The 16,869-nt window shown below is 40.8% G+C and overlaps 2 protein-coding genes across 4 annotated transcripts; one reads left to right on the forward strand and one right to left on the reverse strand.

Annotated features, from left to right (window-relative positions):
* Positions 1 to 5,224: 5,224 nt before the first annotated feature.
* On the forward strand, positions 5,225 to 8,283 carry LOC117449800 (cytosolic sulfotransferase 3-like). Of its 2 annotated transcripts, XM_034087688.2 has the most exons (9): positions 5,264 to 5,362; positions 5,529 to 5,583; positions 5,997 to 6,129; positions 6,234 to 6,356; positions 6,749 to 6,849; positions 6,988 to 7,114; positions 7,233 to 7,330; positions 7,421 to 7,595; positions 7,697 to 8,283. In XM_034087688.2, the coding sequence occupies exons 3-9, from the start codon at positions 6,039 to 6,041 to the stop codon at positions 7,807 to 7,809; spliced, it is 828 nt and encodes a 275-aa protein (XP_033943579.1). In that variant the 5' UTR covers positions 5,264 to 5,362; positions 5,529 to 5,583; positions 5,997 to 6,038; the 3' UTR covers positions 7,810 to 8,283. The 2 variants fall into 2 exon arrangements, with proteins under 2 accessions (XP_033943578.1, XP_033943579.1); XM_034087687.2 differs by lacking the exon at positions 5,529 to 5,583 and having other exon boundaries at positions 5,225 to 5,362.
* A 4,823-nt stretch (positions 8,284 to 13,106) lies between these two features.
* LOC139434093 (THAP domain-containing protein 6-like) lies at positions 13,107 to 16,044 on the reverse strand. Of its 2 annotated transcripts, XM_071203607.1 has the most exons (6): positions 15,787 to 16,034; positions 15,318 to 15,510; positions 14,888 to 15,001; positions 14,339 to 14,547; positions 14,098 to 14,224; positions 13,107 to 14,015 (listed from the first exon to the last, which is right to left on the reverse strand). In XM_071203607.1, the coding sequence occupies exons 1-4, from the start codon at positions 15,864 to 15,866 to the stop codon at positions 14,461 to 14,463; spliced, it is 474 nt and encodes a 157-aa protein (XP_071059708.1). In that variant the 5' UTR covers positions 15,867 to 16,034; the 3' UTR covers positions 13,107 to 14,015; positions 14,098 to 14,224; positions 14,339 to 14,460. The 2 variants fall into 2 exon arrangements, with proteins under 2 accessions (XP_071059708.1, XP_071059709.1); XM_071203608.1 differs by lacking the exon at positions 14,339 to 14,547 and having other exon boundaries at positions 15,787 to 16,044.
* Between the last annotated feature and the right edge of the window lie 825 nt (positions 16,045 to 16,869).

The raw sequence follows: 16,869 nt of genomic DNA on the forward strand, positions 1-16,869 counted from the left end.
TTCTGTCCTTTCCCCGCTCAGAGACCCAGGTTGTCGCACGCATCTCTGCTTGTCTAGCTGACATCTCTCAGTGGATGTCTGCTCATCACCTCAAGCTCAACAAGACTGAACTGCTTTTCCTTCCGGGAAAAGATTGTTCCACTCTTGACCTAACAATCAACATCGGCACCTCTGTTGTTTCCCCGACTCAGACTGCAAGGAATCTGGGTGTGACCCTAGATAACAACCTGTCCTTCACTGCAAACATCGCTGCTACAACCCGCTGCTGTAGATACACGCTTTACAACATCAGGAGGATACGTCCCCAGCTGACCCAGAAAGCGACGCAGGTTCTGGTCCAGGCTCTCGTCATCTCACGCCTAGACTACTGCAACTCCCTCCTGGCTGGTCTACCTGCATGTGCCATCCGACCTCTGCAGCTCATCCAGAATGCAGCTGCTCGTCTGGTCTTCAACCTTCCTAAATGATCCCACACCACTCCGCTCCTCCGCTCCCTCCACTGGATTCCGGTAACTGCTAGAATCCACTTCAAGACAATGGTACTTGTGTACCATGCTGTGAATGGATCTGGCCCTTCCTACATCCAGGACATGGTTAACCCGTACACCCCAGCACGTGCACTCCGCTCTGCATCAACAAAATGGCTCGCTGCACCCGCACTGCGAGGGGGACCCAAGTTCCCAACAGCAAAAACACGTGGGTTTGCTATCCTGGCTCCAAAATGGTGGATTGAGCTCCCCATTGACATCAGGACAGCAGATAGCTTATACACCTTCCGGCGCAGACGGAAAACTCATCTCTTTCGACTTCACTTCGAGCGATAGAACTATTAACAAAGCACTTATATACTAATAAAGGACTGGCTTACCTAAAGCCAGTTGAGTAGCACTTGAAATGTTTTTGCTCTATGAAACCTGATGTACTTATATGATTCATTTGTCTTCAAGTTTGTATTTTGTTGGTCGAACGCACTTATTGTAAGTCGCTTTGGATAAAAGCGTCAGCTAAATGCAATGTAATGTAATAAAAAAGTACTGCGGTGTGAACGCGCCTATTGGGCAATTCAATAAAGTCATCCATATCCATGCCAGACACTTCCAAGTGAGACAATACATTGGTACTCACAATTTTCTTTTGCCCCATTGTTTGCAATAGAATACTGGCTGGCTTGCCACTTAGCCCCAATCTCTTTGCAAGGCTATAAATGCAAAAGGTACCGGAACTCCCCGGATCCAAAAATGCATAGGTCTGTATAACTGTCACTCATTTGGCTTTTCACTTGAACTGCAACAATCGAAAACACAGCATTGCACTCATCTCCGGCCCCTATATGGCCACATGTTTGAGACTGACCAGATGTTACACTCAGAATGCTCACAGGTTCTTGTGCTTCATTAAAAGGTGTACTTATACCATTCTGCTCAATGTGAAGGACTGAAGGATGCTTTTGCTGACACACACTGCAATCCAATCGACTCCTGCAGTCTTTGCTTATGTGTCCCCGTTTCAAGCAACCAAAACAAATTCCATGCTCCTTTCTGAAATGTATCTTGTCCTTTTGTGTCTTTAACTTAAACTGTGAGCATTTTTCAAGTGAGTGGCTGGTTTGTTGGCAGAATAAACAGCATTTGTTGTGAATTTGGGCAGAAAAGGACTTGATCTTATTATCCATGTAGCCTTTGTTTCTTTCTTTCATTGCAGTGACACCGGTGGCAAAGGTGCCCTGTTTCCTATGCCTTGGTTCACTGACAGTGGGGTGTTTGTTGCATCTGGTACATTTTGAGTCCTGAATATTTCCAAACAGTGGGTCAGAGGCAATTCTAACTTGTTTTTCAACAAAGTTCACAAGGTCAATGAATAGTGCTCTGCAACCACGTCTCTCCTGCAAATCACATGCATGGCTCCTCCACTTCTCCCTCACCTTATAAGGAAGCTTCATCATGATGTTTCTGAGGTTTGATGACAAGTCCAACTCATTCATGTGCATGATTCGCTGTGTTAAATTTGAGCATTCCCGTAAGAACAGAGAAAAGGATTTCAGTGATTTGACATCTTCTGCTTTAACAAGAGGCCAGCTATCAATTTTGTCCATATAAGCAGAAGCAATTTTGTATTCATTTCCAAAATGTTCAGCAAGCAGGGATTTGGCTCTTTGGTATCCTTGAACAGAGGGTAGGTGCTGACAACTTTTCACCAACTTTTTCAAGAATGATACTGAAGAGGATCACCATCAAATGTGGGTATATTTCTCATTGGTAGGGAGAATGCTACATTTTGCTGTACTAACATTGTAGTGATGTCAGTTTGGCGTTGCATGATATTCACAATGTCATTTTGGGTGTCATTATTGCATGTTATATTCAAGGAGGATGCTCGTCCTGTCTGTTGAGCATCATGAACCACCTGTGTTGGTGCTTGAGTGGTCTGATGTCCGTCTGTAACACTGCCATTTGTTTCGGCCTGACAGTTTGTGATGTGTCTTTAAACCTGATGGTCTGTGAGGTTTCCTTTGGTCTTACCGTGACAGCCTGGGCATTAGGGTGAAATTCATTTTGCATGTTATTTTTGTCATTTCTCTGTGGGACAAATTGATTAGCCTGAGGATTGAGTTGCCTTGTACTCTGAGCCTTGTTCCTTTCCAGATAAGAGTTCATTCCATCCATTTTGGAGCTGCATTTTGAGCTAGTTTCCAGAACATTGATTTTGGCATTAGTTGCAGCAAGCTCGGCCTTTTCTTTTCTTAGTTCCTCCTCCTTTGCTTCCAACTGATGTTTCCTTTTTAAAGCCTTCATGCGCTCCACAATTGCTGCTTTATCAGCCTCTGCTTTTAGCCTGGCAGATGCGGTGGATGACGTTTTAGATACATTAGTGTGTTTTGTGTTGCCTTTCCTTTGGACCTGAAATGTTGGAGGCACTGTCCTCCGGATTGATATCATCAATAACAGCACTTTGTTTAGTTTGAGTCTCAACATCAGTTTCAACATCAACATTGCTAACATCATTATCATTATTTTCCACTTCATTGTCAACATTGTCATTATTTTCAACTTCATTGTCAACATTTTCATTTGATTCCACATGAGGGTGCCCAGCAGCAGACAACCAATCCTTTACAGACTCAGTGAAATTACAAAATGTCATCATTGTTGCATTGAAATATGTATTTTGCCTTTTGACCTCCTCCTCGGGCAAATCCATATCTATGAAAGACTCATGCATGTTCTTAGCGTCCTCATAACACTTGATGAAGTTGCACAAATGAGCTAGCACAGACTTCACATTGTCAGTAGATTTCATCCAGACACGTATTGGTTCAATGTGTTTCTTGGCCTGCTTGATTTTTGTCGATCTCTTTTCTTGGCACGTTTCTATGTAAAACGCCAAGCCTTTTGGGGTAAACTTGAGGCCCCGTTTTACAGAGGGCTGGGGCGGAGCAACATTCTCCACACTTGAAACGTTTGAATCAACCACAGGCATTGTTTCGTTTGTCTCAACCAGCTGCTCCATATTGTCTGATTGAGTTCACACAGGCAATTATATTGACACTTCATGTCGGAGATTTATCCAAGTCCAACAACTCCCAATATTCATCAACATGTAGCGCAGGGGTGGGGAACCTTTTTCCTCTCAAGGGCCATTTCAATTTTTACAATATCCTCAGAGGGCCGTACAAGTTATTGACCTCTGCTTAAAAAAACTAAAATCACAGCCCATTCATTTCATTCTGTGCAAAGAAAAAGCAACCTCTTAATCCAGATATCTCACCATGACTCGCGTATGCATGCACGTGCAGCGTGTGGCGTGCTCCCCTGGGAAGATTTTTTTTAAATGTTGAAGTTAAAAGCATCAATCTGGTGCACTTTGAGAGCAACATTAGGAGATCTATGGACACATCTCTCAACACCCAAACACAACTGTAAGCAGATTTTCTTTTAATTTATGGATATTTGACAAATCACTCCCCTTTCAAACTGTATTCTTCTTTATTAATAACTATCATATAGTATTTTATACCTGTTTACTTTATTCTCTTATTTTTTTTATAACTATAATGTTCATATAAAGATGTGCCTTTACCTCACTGGTTGTAGAAAAAGCTTCTTATATTCGTTAGCATAGCTAGCTAACCAGATGCTAATGATAACAACACAGTTATTGACTGTCTGATCAGTATTACAGATGAGCAGATCGCCACTGGGCTTTCAACTAAAGACACAGACACGCAGAAACTGCGGCATGTGTATGGACTTACCACGTGATGACACGTTAGGCTCGTGTTGTGTTCAAGGACCCTGACCTTGGCCAGGAAAAACAGGCACTCGCTTGTTTAATTTGTTTGCGGTCTAGATTTCTTTCATTTTTTTTATTTTTTGCGTGTTTATAAATGACATCGAGGGCCGTACCAAATTGTCTCGCGGGCCGTATATGGTCCGGAGGCCGGAGGTTCCCCACCCCTGATGTAGCGAAACAGTAATTCAGTCACTCCAAATAAATTTGCTTTTTACAATAAAGCTGACAGATTATCCTTCACATACCAATGTTATGTTGTTGTGGAGTAGGTTTGTGCGGCGTCCATTTAAACCGTGGGTGGTCCTCTGTTCTCCGATCGTGTCTTTAACAGGCAATTCAAAGTTTCACAAAGTTATGAGCATTCTCTCAGATCTCCAGATCAAACGCTGATGCGCTGGCGTCCATGTTCCTTTGTCCTTTAATCAGCATGATCATCACCGTTTGAGCGTGGTGGTGATTCCAGTCCAAACGTCCATGCAGTGCAAAAAATCAAAAAACAAAAAAAACAATAAAAGTGTCCGCTTCAATAAGAGAGGTGTTTTACTTTATGTAGTGGCTATTTGTCAACAACAATAACACTTCAAAAGGCCACTGAGGCACCAGGTATAGTGGATCTTACGCAGATCATGAGTTGGTAATGAGTCCATATTAAAATCATGTGAATCCAACAGCCTTTTTTTCAGTGTATAGGTGGGAACTTATTTAGGGGCAAGACAGGGGGAATGTTAAACTATTTGAGCCCCCTGGTAATGTATTTATATTTCCAACATCGACAGTGTTTGTTGTGCTTTGAATGGGAAACCTTGCATTTGTGTTTGAGTGTTTAAACACACCCCTGAATCAGGGCGTGGAAGTACAATCCTTAAAGGATTTAAAAGGTTGACTTTTATATAGGGGAAAGGGGAGGGGCTAGAAGATCATGTATCTGGGACTCTGCCTCCAATGTAATGCTGTATGGTGTGAGCAGAGACAGGAATGCAAAAAGGGAAAGGCTTCAGCAGGAGAAGAGAAAAGTTTCAGATATAGAGCGGAGTAACCAGCAGCATTCACCATGTCATTATATCAGTACAAGGTATTTCTTCAAATTCATCTAAAGTCATTTTTCTAAGAGCTATGTTGTGGTTTACATTTAAATATTCATTTTCTTGTTTGACATGTAATGATGGGAAGAATGACAAATGCATGCAAAGGTTTCATGCATTCATTCACTTTTTAACACGACTTTCTGTGTTCAACAGCACTGGTGGGGTTTTTCTTTTCAAAAACTAGGTTTTAAAGCATCACATATTTTGCGTGAGTAACTACCTTTTAGTAGTAATGTTTTAAAGTCCAAGCAATTGAGAAAATGCCACTTATAATATAGGAAATGTTAAGACTGAAAAAATGATCAAAAGTGATTGTGAAAAACTGGGTGAAAGGGCTGCAAGCCGATTTCATATCCGGGACAAAGGCTCCAATAACAACCGAGAAAGTTATGTAACGAGAAGAGAGAGGAAGCAAAGTAAGAAGGAAAAAAATAAGTAGAAGGAAAAAAAGGTCAGATATGCAGCAGAGTAACCAGCAGCATTTATATCAGAATCTGTCAGCACACTTTCGTAATTTTACGTTTCTCTATTTTTTTCTCTACTGTTTAATTACTATTATAATAAAAATTACCAAATGAACTGTATGTTTTGATTATTTTTCTTTCTTTTTTACACATCGAGGCACCCCCTCGACCAGAACTGTTTGATTTCCATGGAGTTCCAATGGTCAACTTTTTCACAGACAACTGGGAGAACATCCAAAACTTTCAGGCCAGGCCCGATGATATACTTATTGCAACATACCCCAAAGCAGGTCAGTGCTTGAACAGCCAGATGAAAGGCCCCATAACATGTGTGTGTATAAAGGTAATGAGTGGAGATTGTTTAGTTTACTCTGTCTCTCTGTGTGTATGTCAGGAACCACCTGGGCCTCCTACATTCTGGACCTGCTGTATTTTGGTCAGCAAGAGCGCCAGACATCCGTCCCAATCTATGACAGGGTGCCTTTCTTGGAGATCTTCTTCCCGCTTCATGTTTCAGGTTCAACAGACGATCAAATATACTTACCATTATTAACGAACATGAAAAACTCTAATTTAAAGTTGCATTGTATTTAGTGGCATTTGGTGGTGAAATTGCAGCTTGCAAACATCCCTTCACTGACTATTGGCTGACGCCACACATGAAGATTATAAAAAGCCAATGCTTTATAGACCAGCTCTAAGAGATTCAGAAGAAAAGTTATATTTTGTATGTTCTTGAACTCCTTTGTTGACTTTTTAAACGTTATCATTGTATGTGCAAGGTTCAAATGCTTTGTATTAGTGTCACAAGACACAGAATGTACCTCACTGTAGCAATCGAGTAACCATTCATTACTTAACAGAAGTTACAGCATCAGGGCTGGGTTCACTTCATCTTTCTTCATACAGGAAAAGATCAGGCGGACAACCTCCCCACATCTCCTCGACTCATCAAAACTCACTTTCCGGTCCAGTTTGTGCCTAAATCCTTTTGGGAACAAAACTGCAGGGTCAGTAGTTTGTGTTTATTTTTTTTTGCAACAAAGAGAAGCAGTAGAACAACAACAAACAACAACAGACATCTGAAAGTATATTATGCCTCATATATTATCGGTCTTATGATCTTTATGTTTTTCATGATTCTTCAGATGGTCTACGTTGCCCGCAATGCCAAAGACAACATGGTGTCTTATTTTCACTTTGACCGCATGAACCTAGCTCAGCCAGAGCCTGGAGATTGGAGCAACTTCTTCCAGAGATTCATGGAGGGAAAGAGTATGTATGAAATACAATAATAATAATAATAATAATAATAATAATAGGCTTGGATCAAATGCAAATATTTCTACTGAAAGATACTGACATATTTGTATGTGCCCTTCTGTGGGATCAGTGGTGTTTGGATCGTGGTACGACCATGTGAACGACTGGTGGAAAAAGAAAGAGAGTTATCCAAAAATCCATTACATGTTCTATGAAGACATGATTGAGGTAATGTAGTTGTTATTAGGTGTTGCTATTCAGGCTACCTTTCTTCTCTAGCATAACAATGAGACGGTGAACTGACCACTGTGTTTACAGGATACTGGACGGGAAATAGACAAACTCTGCAGCTTTCTTGGTTTGTCTCCTTCTGCAGAGGACAAGATGAAGGTTACAGTGGGGGTGCAGTTTGACAATATGAAAAAGGACGACATGGCAAACTATTCTACGAACCCAGTTATGGATTTCAAGATTTCTCCTTTCATGAGAAAAGGTGAATTGATGAATAAATACCGACAAGTATGTAATGAGAAAAAACGAATCACATCTCCACTTTGAGCTAAAACACCTGATTTATTCTCCGTGGTTCTGCAGGGAAAGTTGGTGACTGGAAGAACCATTTCACTGTGGCCCAGAGTGAACAATTTGATGAAGACTACAAGAAAAAGATGAAGGATGCAACACTTCAGTTCCGCACTAAAGTTTGAACAGAACTGGACAGGCTGTGTCTTTTTGGGGATCAATGACTGACTGGCATATGTCTTCTCTGTGAGACAATCAAAATATATGTACCCTTATAGTAGAACCATATAATCGATGATTATTATACGTGAGGCTTTACAAATCTCCAGTTTTAGCCTCACATACAATATTATTGCACATAAGGTTGAGTAATACTCAACCTAGTATGGAAGTTATTGTTCTCATCGGCCATCTGTCCTTTCTACAGAAGTGGGATAACTGTATTGCTTTGTATATGATATGTGTATATTTGTAATGAAACAGCAGCTCATTCATGTGGTTCATTTAGTTTTCGTCTTCTTCCGAGACGTTGAATAACTAAAAATGATCAATGATACGACAAATGATATTCTGATCTTGTTATTTTTGTTTAGTCATCGTGCTCCAACGGCTGCTGTTTGACTGATTGACATTTATTATAAATTGATTATGAAAATCGTGATTGTTACATGTGACAGTTTTCTTCAGACAATTCTAGATTTATTTTTGTATTATTTGAACATTTATGTGACCAGCATTGACAATACAACAATGGTCCCTTATTTTCAAGATGAATGCATGACAAGCAGCTATCTCCAGTTAATAATGGATTTTGAGGAATTTAAATGAAGTGATACACAGATTTACACCTACAATGCTTTCCTTCATTACTTTGGTTTCTGGTACAACCTTCTTAACGGCTGTTGAAAGTTTGTAGTTTGAGAGTGGGAACAACCTACAGTTGTGAAATTACTAAAGTGATTTTCCAAAACAGTGCTGTAGGTGGTAGTAGTGCACATTTTATATGTAGAGAGCATCCTGACTGGCTGCATCACGGCCATAAAAACAAGATTTTAACTTCTTCTTTTTATCTAGTTTACAAATTTAGAAAAAAACGTTTATATGTCCACTCAGGTCAGGTGGACAGTATGCGTTAAAGTTTGAATTAAAGACATGTACATTTGGAAAAAATGTTGTTGCATTTTAGTAGAGTATACAAATAAATGCCTTTAAAATAGGATGCAAGCAACACTAGTTTCTTAACCTGAATTGATAATAGACTATAATCAATTTAAACAGAACAGATCTTAATGTTTGCATTCTTATACCATTTTGTACAATAATTATAATGAATAAGTTCAAACAAACTAAAACTTACAGCTGATTAATAACGGTATCAAACTTGAGTTTTTATTATATCAAAAACCTGTTGAAATGTTACTGTTATTTTTACTGTCCCCAAAAGCGCGTCGGCAGCCTCCAGGAATGCTTCTTTCACAATTTCGCCATCTTTGAAAGACATGTGTTTCGCAAGAACGTGACTGACACGATAAGATGCTATGGTAATACTAATAGCCTCTATTCTTGTTTTGCTCGATCTCAGTGCTGCATTTGATACTATCGACCATGATATCCTATTGCAAAGTCTAGAGCACTTAGTTGGCATACAGGGAACTGCTTTAGGCTGGTTTAGGTAAAAATAAAGATGTGCAAACTTAAAATTACATTATAATAACATAAGTATATTGATTTATGGCCCAAAAAGATATTGCAAATGAAGTATTTTCAAGAACAACAGTAGCAGTAACAGTATGAATTGTAGTTGAAATATAGCCAGTGATGCATGACGTCCACTTTAGTGGCCAGGTGATTAATCAGAATTTCCTGCAAACATAAAATCAATACTTTGACAATTTATGAATTATATGATTTCTTAGCTGTTACTTGATATCACTAACATTGTTATACATGCAGGGGGCACTTTCCATAAAAGGATTGGCAAGATATCGACGAGTGATTCGGTCCATCCAGCGCCATATAGATAGAAATTCTATTTATATTCTATATTCTATTGGCTCTGGGTCCATCTGACTTTCTGTCGTCCATCTTGGTTTAGAGAAATGTATCATGCACTTACACTGACTTTCCACTGAGTAGCAGTGTATGGCATGATGCAATAGGGTGCTATGTAGTGGCTGATGGTGCAACCGTGCCATCAAAACCCATGCATATACAAGTAAACACCTTTTGAAAAGCTGTCCACTGTAGCCTCTATGATCCAATGATCCATAGTCACAAAGTGCTTGACAAAGCATTAAACATTATACGAATGAAGAAGTGATAAAAACACAACACATTAATACCGGTGTGACCAGATCAGGCAGACTGCTTGGGGCCCCACACAGCGGAAGGAGGTGGGTGTGATATATACGTCAATACATCTTCCCAGGTGATTATTGCACAACTAAAATGCGTTATTGTTGATACATTCTCAGTAGGGTGAGAAGGCCTACACTCTTTTAAAATGGAGAACTCGGAAAAAGGGTTTTAATTTTAGTTTGAGTAATGATTATCAGCAATTATCAGTATTTTACCAGCAATGTCATTGTTGTTTGTGACTGGGTTCATTATATTATTCGATTAAAACGCTAGAAATTTCACCAGCAATCTAGAGATTTATTTTACAGGAGTGAGGAAAAAAACAATGTTGTAATTCACAAATAAGGAACAAATGCACATTTCTGCAGTCCATATTGTTGTTTTCAGTGGTATCTACATTTACTCAATCGCTGTTCCTGTAAGTACTACGCTTTTGCTTTATTTGACTAATGTTAATTAAGCAACCCATTAATCAACTGAAATAAGCCACTTCTTTACTGAAAGTGAGGCTTACACGTTAATTATTCGCTAACTATGATTCAATTATATAATGTACATTATTGTATATTTTTTCATTCTGCATAATGAACGCTTCTGCCTTTTGTAGTTTAAGTACATTTTGATGCTAAGACTGTTGTACTTTTACCATATAACATTTTCAATTTCTTCGATAAAGCCATGCTCGCATTGCAGATGAGACGGATGGACTTTGAATTGGAATAGATACAAAAATAATCATCCTCCCACTCAGAGTGAAAATTATATATGTTGGGCTTTTTTGCTTCAGCCATAATTGCGGTCTTGTGTGTGTGCGGACTGTCACTCCTGTTGACACGGACAACGTCAGCGAAATAGTGCCCACTGCCCACCAGCCACGCCCCGACACATGGGGTCACGCCAGCCAATCACAAAGCTTTGATGCGTTCAAGTGCATTTCTCCCAGCAAAGTGATCAGAGGCTGAAAACGCTCTCTGAATTAGGGATTTCATTTACCGATCCTTTTAACTGTCACTACACAGGGCACATGATTGAATTAATAGCAAGCTATTTTAAACAGATGCTTTTTTAAGTATAATATTCAAAATCCAGAAATCTGATTTTAGCTTCTCATTTGTAAATATGTTAAGGTTTCTTTTGGTCTTTTGTGACATTGAAAGTAAAATAATTGTGGGTGGAGGTCACTTAGTCAGGAGAAAATAAGACATTTAAGTATATCTCACAACTTTTGGAAAAACAGCAACTAACATATTTCACCTCTTTTAAGCATTGTGTGAAAACAGTACAGTACAATACTTGACTTCATATGATGTGTACAATGATGATCCTTTTCTTTACATTTCTGTAATCTTTCACAGCCAAGAGTGAGTTTTTCAACACGTTTGTTTTTGTATGTCCTCACTCACTTAGGGCACCGCTGTCTCAGACGACTACCTTCCTCTCTTGGATGCAGCTCTCTCGAATGCAGTGCTCTCGGATGCAGCGCTCTCGGATGCAGCTCTCAGATGCAGCTCTCTCGGATGATGACTCAGCTCTCTCAGATGACAGTGACTCAGACTCTAGTGTGGGTAATCCATTTTGGATGTTAGGGAAAGATCCTGATATGGACTCCAAGCTAACTCTCTCTTACGTCGAGGCGTGCAGGAAACTAAACCCACCTCCCATGGGTCGACTGTTATGCCTGCCTACAAGCAGTAGTGCCTATAAACACACTTTATAAAGTCAGGCAACACTAACCAGGCTTCGTGTGATTCTGTTTATTTGTACCTTACTTTGACCATCCGTTCGCTGTTATCGATCATTGTGGAGAGAGGCAGACGTGTTGTTTTGTATTATTGCAGCTATCGGATGCAAGTAGTCAGTTTAGCTTCGGTTGCTATGCTAACATCACCCGTTTTATACCAGAGAAACTTTCATAACAGCGTTGTGATACCAAACAGTGTCAATTCAGACTGACACACATTCACTTAGGCTAAGGGGAACTGGGGATATGCATCAGCTGCTTGTGTGAGTCGGACAGTGAATACTTTAGAGCGGCCGCTGCAGTGTGAGCTAACCGGGAGCTAACGGGAGAATAAACTCCTGTGGAAGAGCAGCACTGCAGCGGTCGGTAAATGCTGCAGAAACACATTAATAAACAATGAACCACGGCACTCTGGAGCAAAGCATAAGGTTGGAGAAGTCGTTATTCAATTTATTCTGGCTTCGTGTGATTAAAAGCAACACGATCATCGACCCGACGCAGTTGTTGTTGTGAGCTGCCGTTGGGGGGAAAATCAGCGATGTAAACGGTGACGCCATGACGCAGCAGGGGCAGCTCTGGGGCGCCAGTGGGCGGTGTGCACAGAGCGGGAGCTGAAAAGGGAAACTGGAGCTGAACCAGAAAAGCTCCCGCTCGGAGCTAGAAACTGAAAAGCGCTGGTGTGAAAGCCGCATTAGAAATGTGAATTTCGGTTCCACTTTTCGATGCCTGAGGAAATGTTTCTCGCCGCTCTCCGTAGCCTACTGTATGACTGCGGCGGGGCGGGAAATGTAGCGTTGTACCTACACTTTCTACAGTGTAACCTGAGACCAGGGCCGGCCCGTTGCACTGGCATTATAGATGTTCGGCTAGGGCGCCAGATCTGTGGAGGCGCTGCGCTGACAGCTCTGGGAGGGAAAACAAATGTTTTGACCTTTGGGGCTCATCCTAATTTTCGGCCTTGATGTAACAACATTCATAATTAAGTAAATGTAACACCCTTTTCACCCGGGTTACACGGTTAATTCGCCCTGTACGATGGGCGCTGCAAGTGATGAAAATGGGGGATGTTGGCTTATCTGGCAACCGCAACTCACAGCCAAAGTGCGAGGGAGCGAGGGAGAAAAGAAGGGTGCACTGGAACCGGTGTAGGCATAGACATATAAAGAGTAGACGCCGCATCGACCGCTGCTGCCTATTGGCGCTGACGAGCCGTGGGGCCGCCATCTTGGACCGGTCACCCGCTCCACTCAGTGTAATCTGTCTGGCAGGCGCAATGAAGTGTCAGCGCATTTTATAAATCATAACTCGCTGAATACAAAACTGATTTTCACGGGGGGGGGGGGGTTTCTGCAAACGTCATATATGTAGGCATGATACCGGACACATGATTCGGCGTATTTTAATATTCATAGTAGGCTTAACAGCAATAGAATATTCTGGTATTTGATAGCCTATGTTATGTATGATAGGTATTTTGCAAAAGACACACGATATATAATATATACACACACACACACATAAAAAAACACTAATGGTCTATATATGATAGAGAAGCATATTGTGTAGGCCTATACTCAGCTATTTTAATAAGTTGAAAAATGAAGAAACAATAATACATTATACATAGACAGAAGTTATATATCAGTAAAAATGAATATCTATGTCATAAAAAATGAAAATGTACTTCTACATCTATATAAAAAATGTAAATGTTCAAGTTAAACACAAGAACATGACACCACCCCGCCCAAACCATATTTACACAAAGTTGCTCATGACACCCGAATGCCCCGTGCATGCGGCTCCTCCAAAGCATGACTGAGAACCTCTTTCTCATATCTTTGTCTTTGGGAAACCATCAAAATAAAAACGGGAGATTTGAGAGTCAACACAAAAACATTTTAAGAAGGAGGTCAAGCTTATTTTCTTCCTTCTCCTTCCTAGATAGATTAGATTAGATTTTAGATTTAGATTAGGACCCTTTGTGTTTCAGGTGACAAAGACTTCGTCAGGTAATATGCAATGGGAGCCTTCCAATGTCCGTGTAGGCCAACCACCATGAACACAAGAGCCTCAGTAGCAGCATCGGTCTCATTGTTTCCATCACCCATGTCTACAAAAGCAGACATTGACTGGTTATGTGGATTATATTGCACATGTTTTCTGATGGCCATGTCATCCAACATGAGTGAAACACATCCATATTTAGCCTGGTCGTCCTGGCATCTTCTCTCCAGCATATCCAGCATCATCTTGTTCAGGCCAGGCTTGCCATCCACCGAACACAGCCACCTGTAAAAAAATTGAGAAGTAGCTATTTAACGTACTTGCAACCGTAATTTCCAAAAATGAAATTGAACAACATTAAGACTACCTTTTTGTTGTAGTCTCTCTGAGGTATTTGTATGCCTTTGGACCATGTAGATGGAGTGTGAGGGCACATTCTCTGTGGTCCTTTGAGTACTCATGGCCCTGCTTTGCCTTCAAGTCTATTTGAAGATCTGAAATTGTATGAGAAAAAATTAATAAGTCCCCTTCATATAATAACAAAGGAGTTTAATAAAGAGTGTAAGAGTAAGATGTACATGAATTTCAAAGTGCTAATTTCATCTTACCTGAGTAGAAATCAAGCCTCTTTGAGTTCTTCATTAATGAGGTTCTTTTCCCTCAAATCCCCCAAAAGAGTCCTCACTGTGGTCTCTGCCCTCTTTTCTCTAGCCATGGCATTCTTCCTCTCTCACTCTCCACTCTCCACTCTTGCTAAAGCTTCATTGAGTCTGGCCTTAAGAGCAGTAGGAGAAGCAGGCAAGACATAGCTATGATCCTAGTAGAAAGAGGGATGAACATGGTTTGAGTGATGTTTCACTTCACACACATCACTTTGACACAACTAGAGTATGGCCCACATTCTTTCTTATAGTCATCACCTGTCAAAGCCACTGCCAGCATCATGTGCGTGTGTGTGTGTGTGTGTGTGTGTGTGTGTGTGTGTGTGTGTGTGTGTGTGCGTGTGTGAGTGTGCCAGGAATGCATGTTCAACATGTCTTCAATTGTGTGTGTATGTGTTTATTTGTGAGTGTGTTTAATATGAGTGGCAGCAAACAAGAGAGATTTTACTTTGTCTAGGACCATTATGATATGATGTTGAAAATAGAAATACTCACATCATTAGGCTGAGGTTGTGAGTGTGAGGTTGAAGCTTCTGGGTCGTCCTGAGGGGCCACAGACAGGCTCTCTTCAGCTTTTCTGGAAGTAGACGTAGTCCTGCCCTTTTCTGGCTAAAATGAAAAAGCAGAATATCGCAGAATATCTCTCTCACTCACACACACACACACACACACACACACACACACACACACACACACACACACACACACACACACACACACACACACACACACACACACACACACACACACACACACACACACACACACACACACACACACACACACACACACACACACACACACACACACCACACACACACACACACACACACACACACACACACACACACACACACACACACACTTATTGATAATAGAATATTTACATTTATGAATGCTAATAACCGTATGATGATACACCTACTCTTTGGAGGTGAACCGGGAAGCTGAAGATGGAGGGAATAACACCATCTCTGAGTCGGACAATCTGTCCTGTCCTGTCAAACTCGTCCTGCTTACAATGCTCACTGCAAATCACGGATGACTCGCTTGCAGTGAACCCTTCCCTCCTCAAAGCAACTTCCCACTTCTTTCTCATATCTTTGTCTTTGGGAAACCTTCAAAATAAAAACGGGAGATTTGAGAGTCAACACAAAAACATTTTAAGAAGGAGGTCAAGCTTATTTTCTTCCTTCTTCTTCCTAGATAGATTAGATTAGATTTTACTGTATTCATCCCACAACGGGGACATTCACTTGTTACAGCAGCGATTTATAAAGTCTCAGTTGGCCATGAACATAATGTTTGCTGGCTACGATTTCGCTGGCGGACATCAATACAGTACAATAATATTCTATTTACAAAATACAACCAATTATAATGTTGAATCTTACTTGTGAAAAGTAATCCCCCGACCCCTGTTCGCAATCGTCCGCCGATTTGCACAGCAATATGCTGCACAGTGCTCTGGCATCTTGAAACCTCTGCTGTCTATGGGTAGAATGTCTGTAGGATGACCGGTCCAAGATGGCGGCCGTATTTCTTGCGCCCCAGCAGCCAATGCGGCGTCTACTCTTTATATGTCTATGGGTGTAGGTACCAGATATGTTCGGGGTACCAGATATGTTCGGGTGTATTTCCGTCGCATCCGTAATCCGTCATATTCGTCTCCTCACCTCCCTCTGCTCCCAGCGCTCTGCTGCCACACACCGGCCGTCTGCGGAACTGCAGCCGGAGGAACTCGGTACAGCTTGTTATGTGTGTGTACTTGTGCACATAAATAATGTTTCTAATTATTTACAATTAAAAAATATATATATTCTGCGTTACTTTAGCCAACACTTTTATAAGGCCACGAGTTTAGATAATTACGAAATGTGTAGATAGAATACATATCTTTCAGGTTGTTATTTTGTCATTGTTTAATATTTTATTTACCTTTTAGTATTTTTATATAGTATCTGAACTTTGGAGAGGAGTTGGGAGACACACGACACATCAAATCACATCTACAGATCAAGACGAAGCAAATGGAAGTACTCCTAGCGTGAACATGTTTGTGAAAACGTGTGCAAAGTCTCCGAAAATCCTAAAAATAAGCTCATATTTGAATTCCCCATAAAAAAACACATCATTCAGTAAAAACAAGGCCCCACTGATCATCTGCTCCCTGATTTCTCTGCGAATTGAAAGTACTTATTGCCGGAGATCGCATGCTGTGGTTTTATTAAATGTGCCAAGTGCTAGGACTGTCTTATGGAAGAAAGCTTTTAGATGTGCAGCTCCACTAACTTGGAACAGTCTGCAAAAAGAATGGAAAATTACCAAGCTAGTACCACTACATGTTTTTAAAGCTTGGTTGGATGCTACACAATCAGATGCTGTTGGTACCTGTACATGTGGATAGATATGTTGTTCTGTTGTTTATGTTTGTATGTCTTCATGTGGAACCTACTGCTGCAGGTCTCCCTTGAAAA

This window comes from Pseudochaenichthys georgianus, chromosome 7, assembly GCF_902827115.2.
Source record: "Pseudochaenichthys georgianus chromosome 7, fPseGeo1.2, whole genome shotgun sequence".
NCBI classification, from domain to species: Eukaryota; Metazoa; Chordata; class Actinopteri; order Perciformes; family Channichthyidae; genus Pseudochaenichthys; species Pseudochaenichthys georgianus.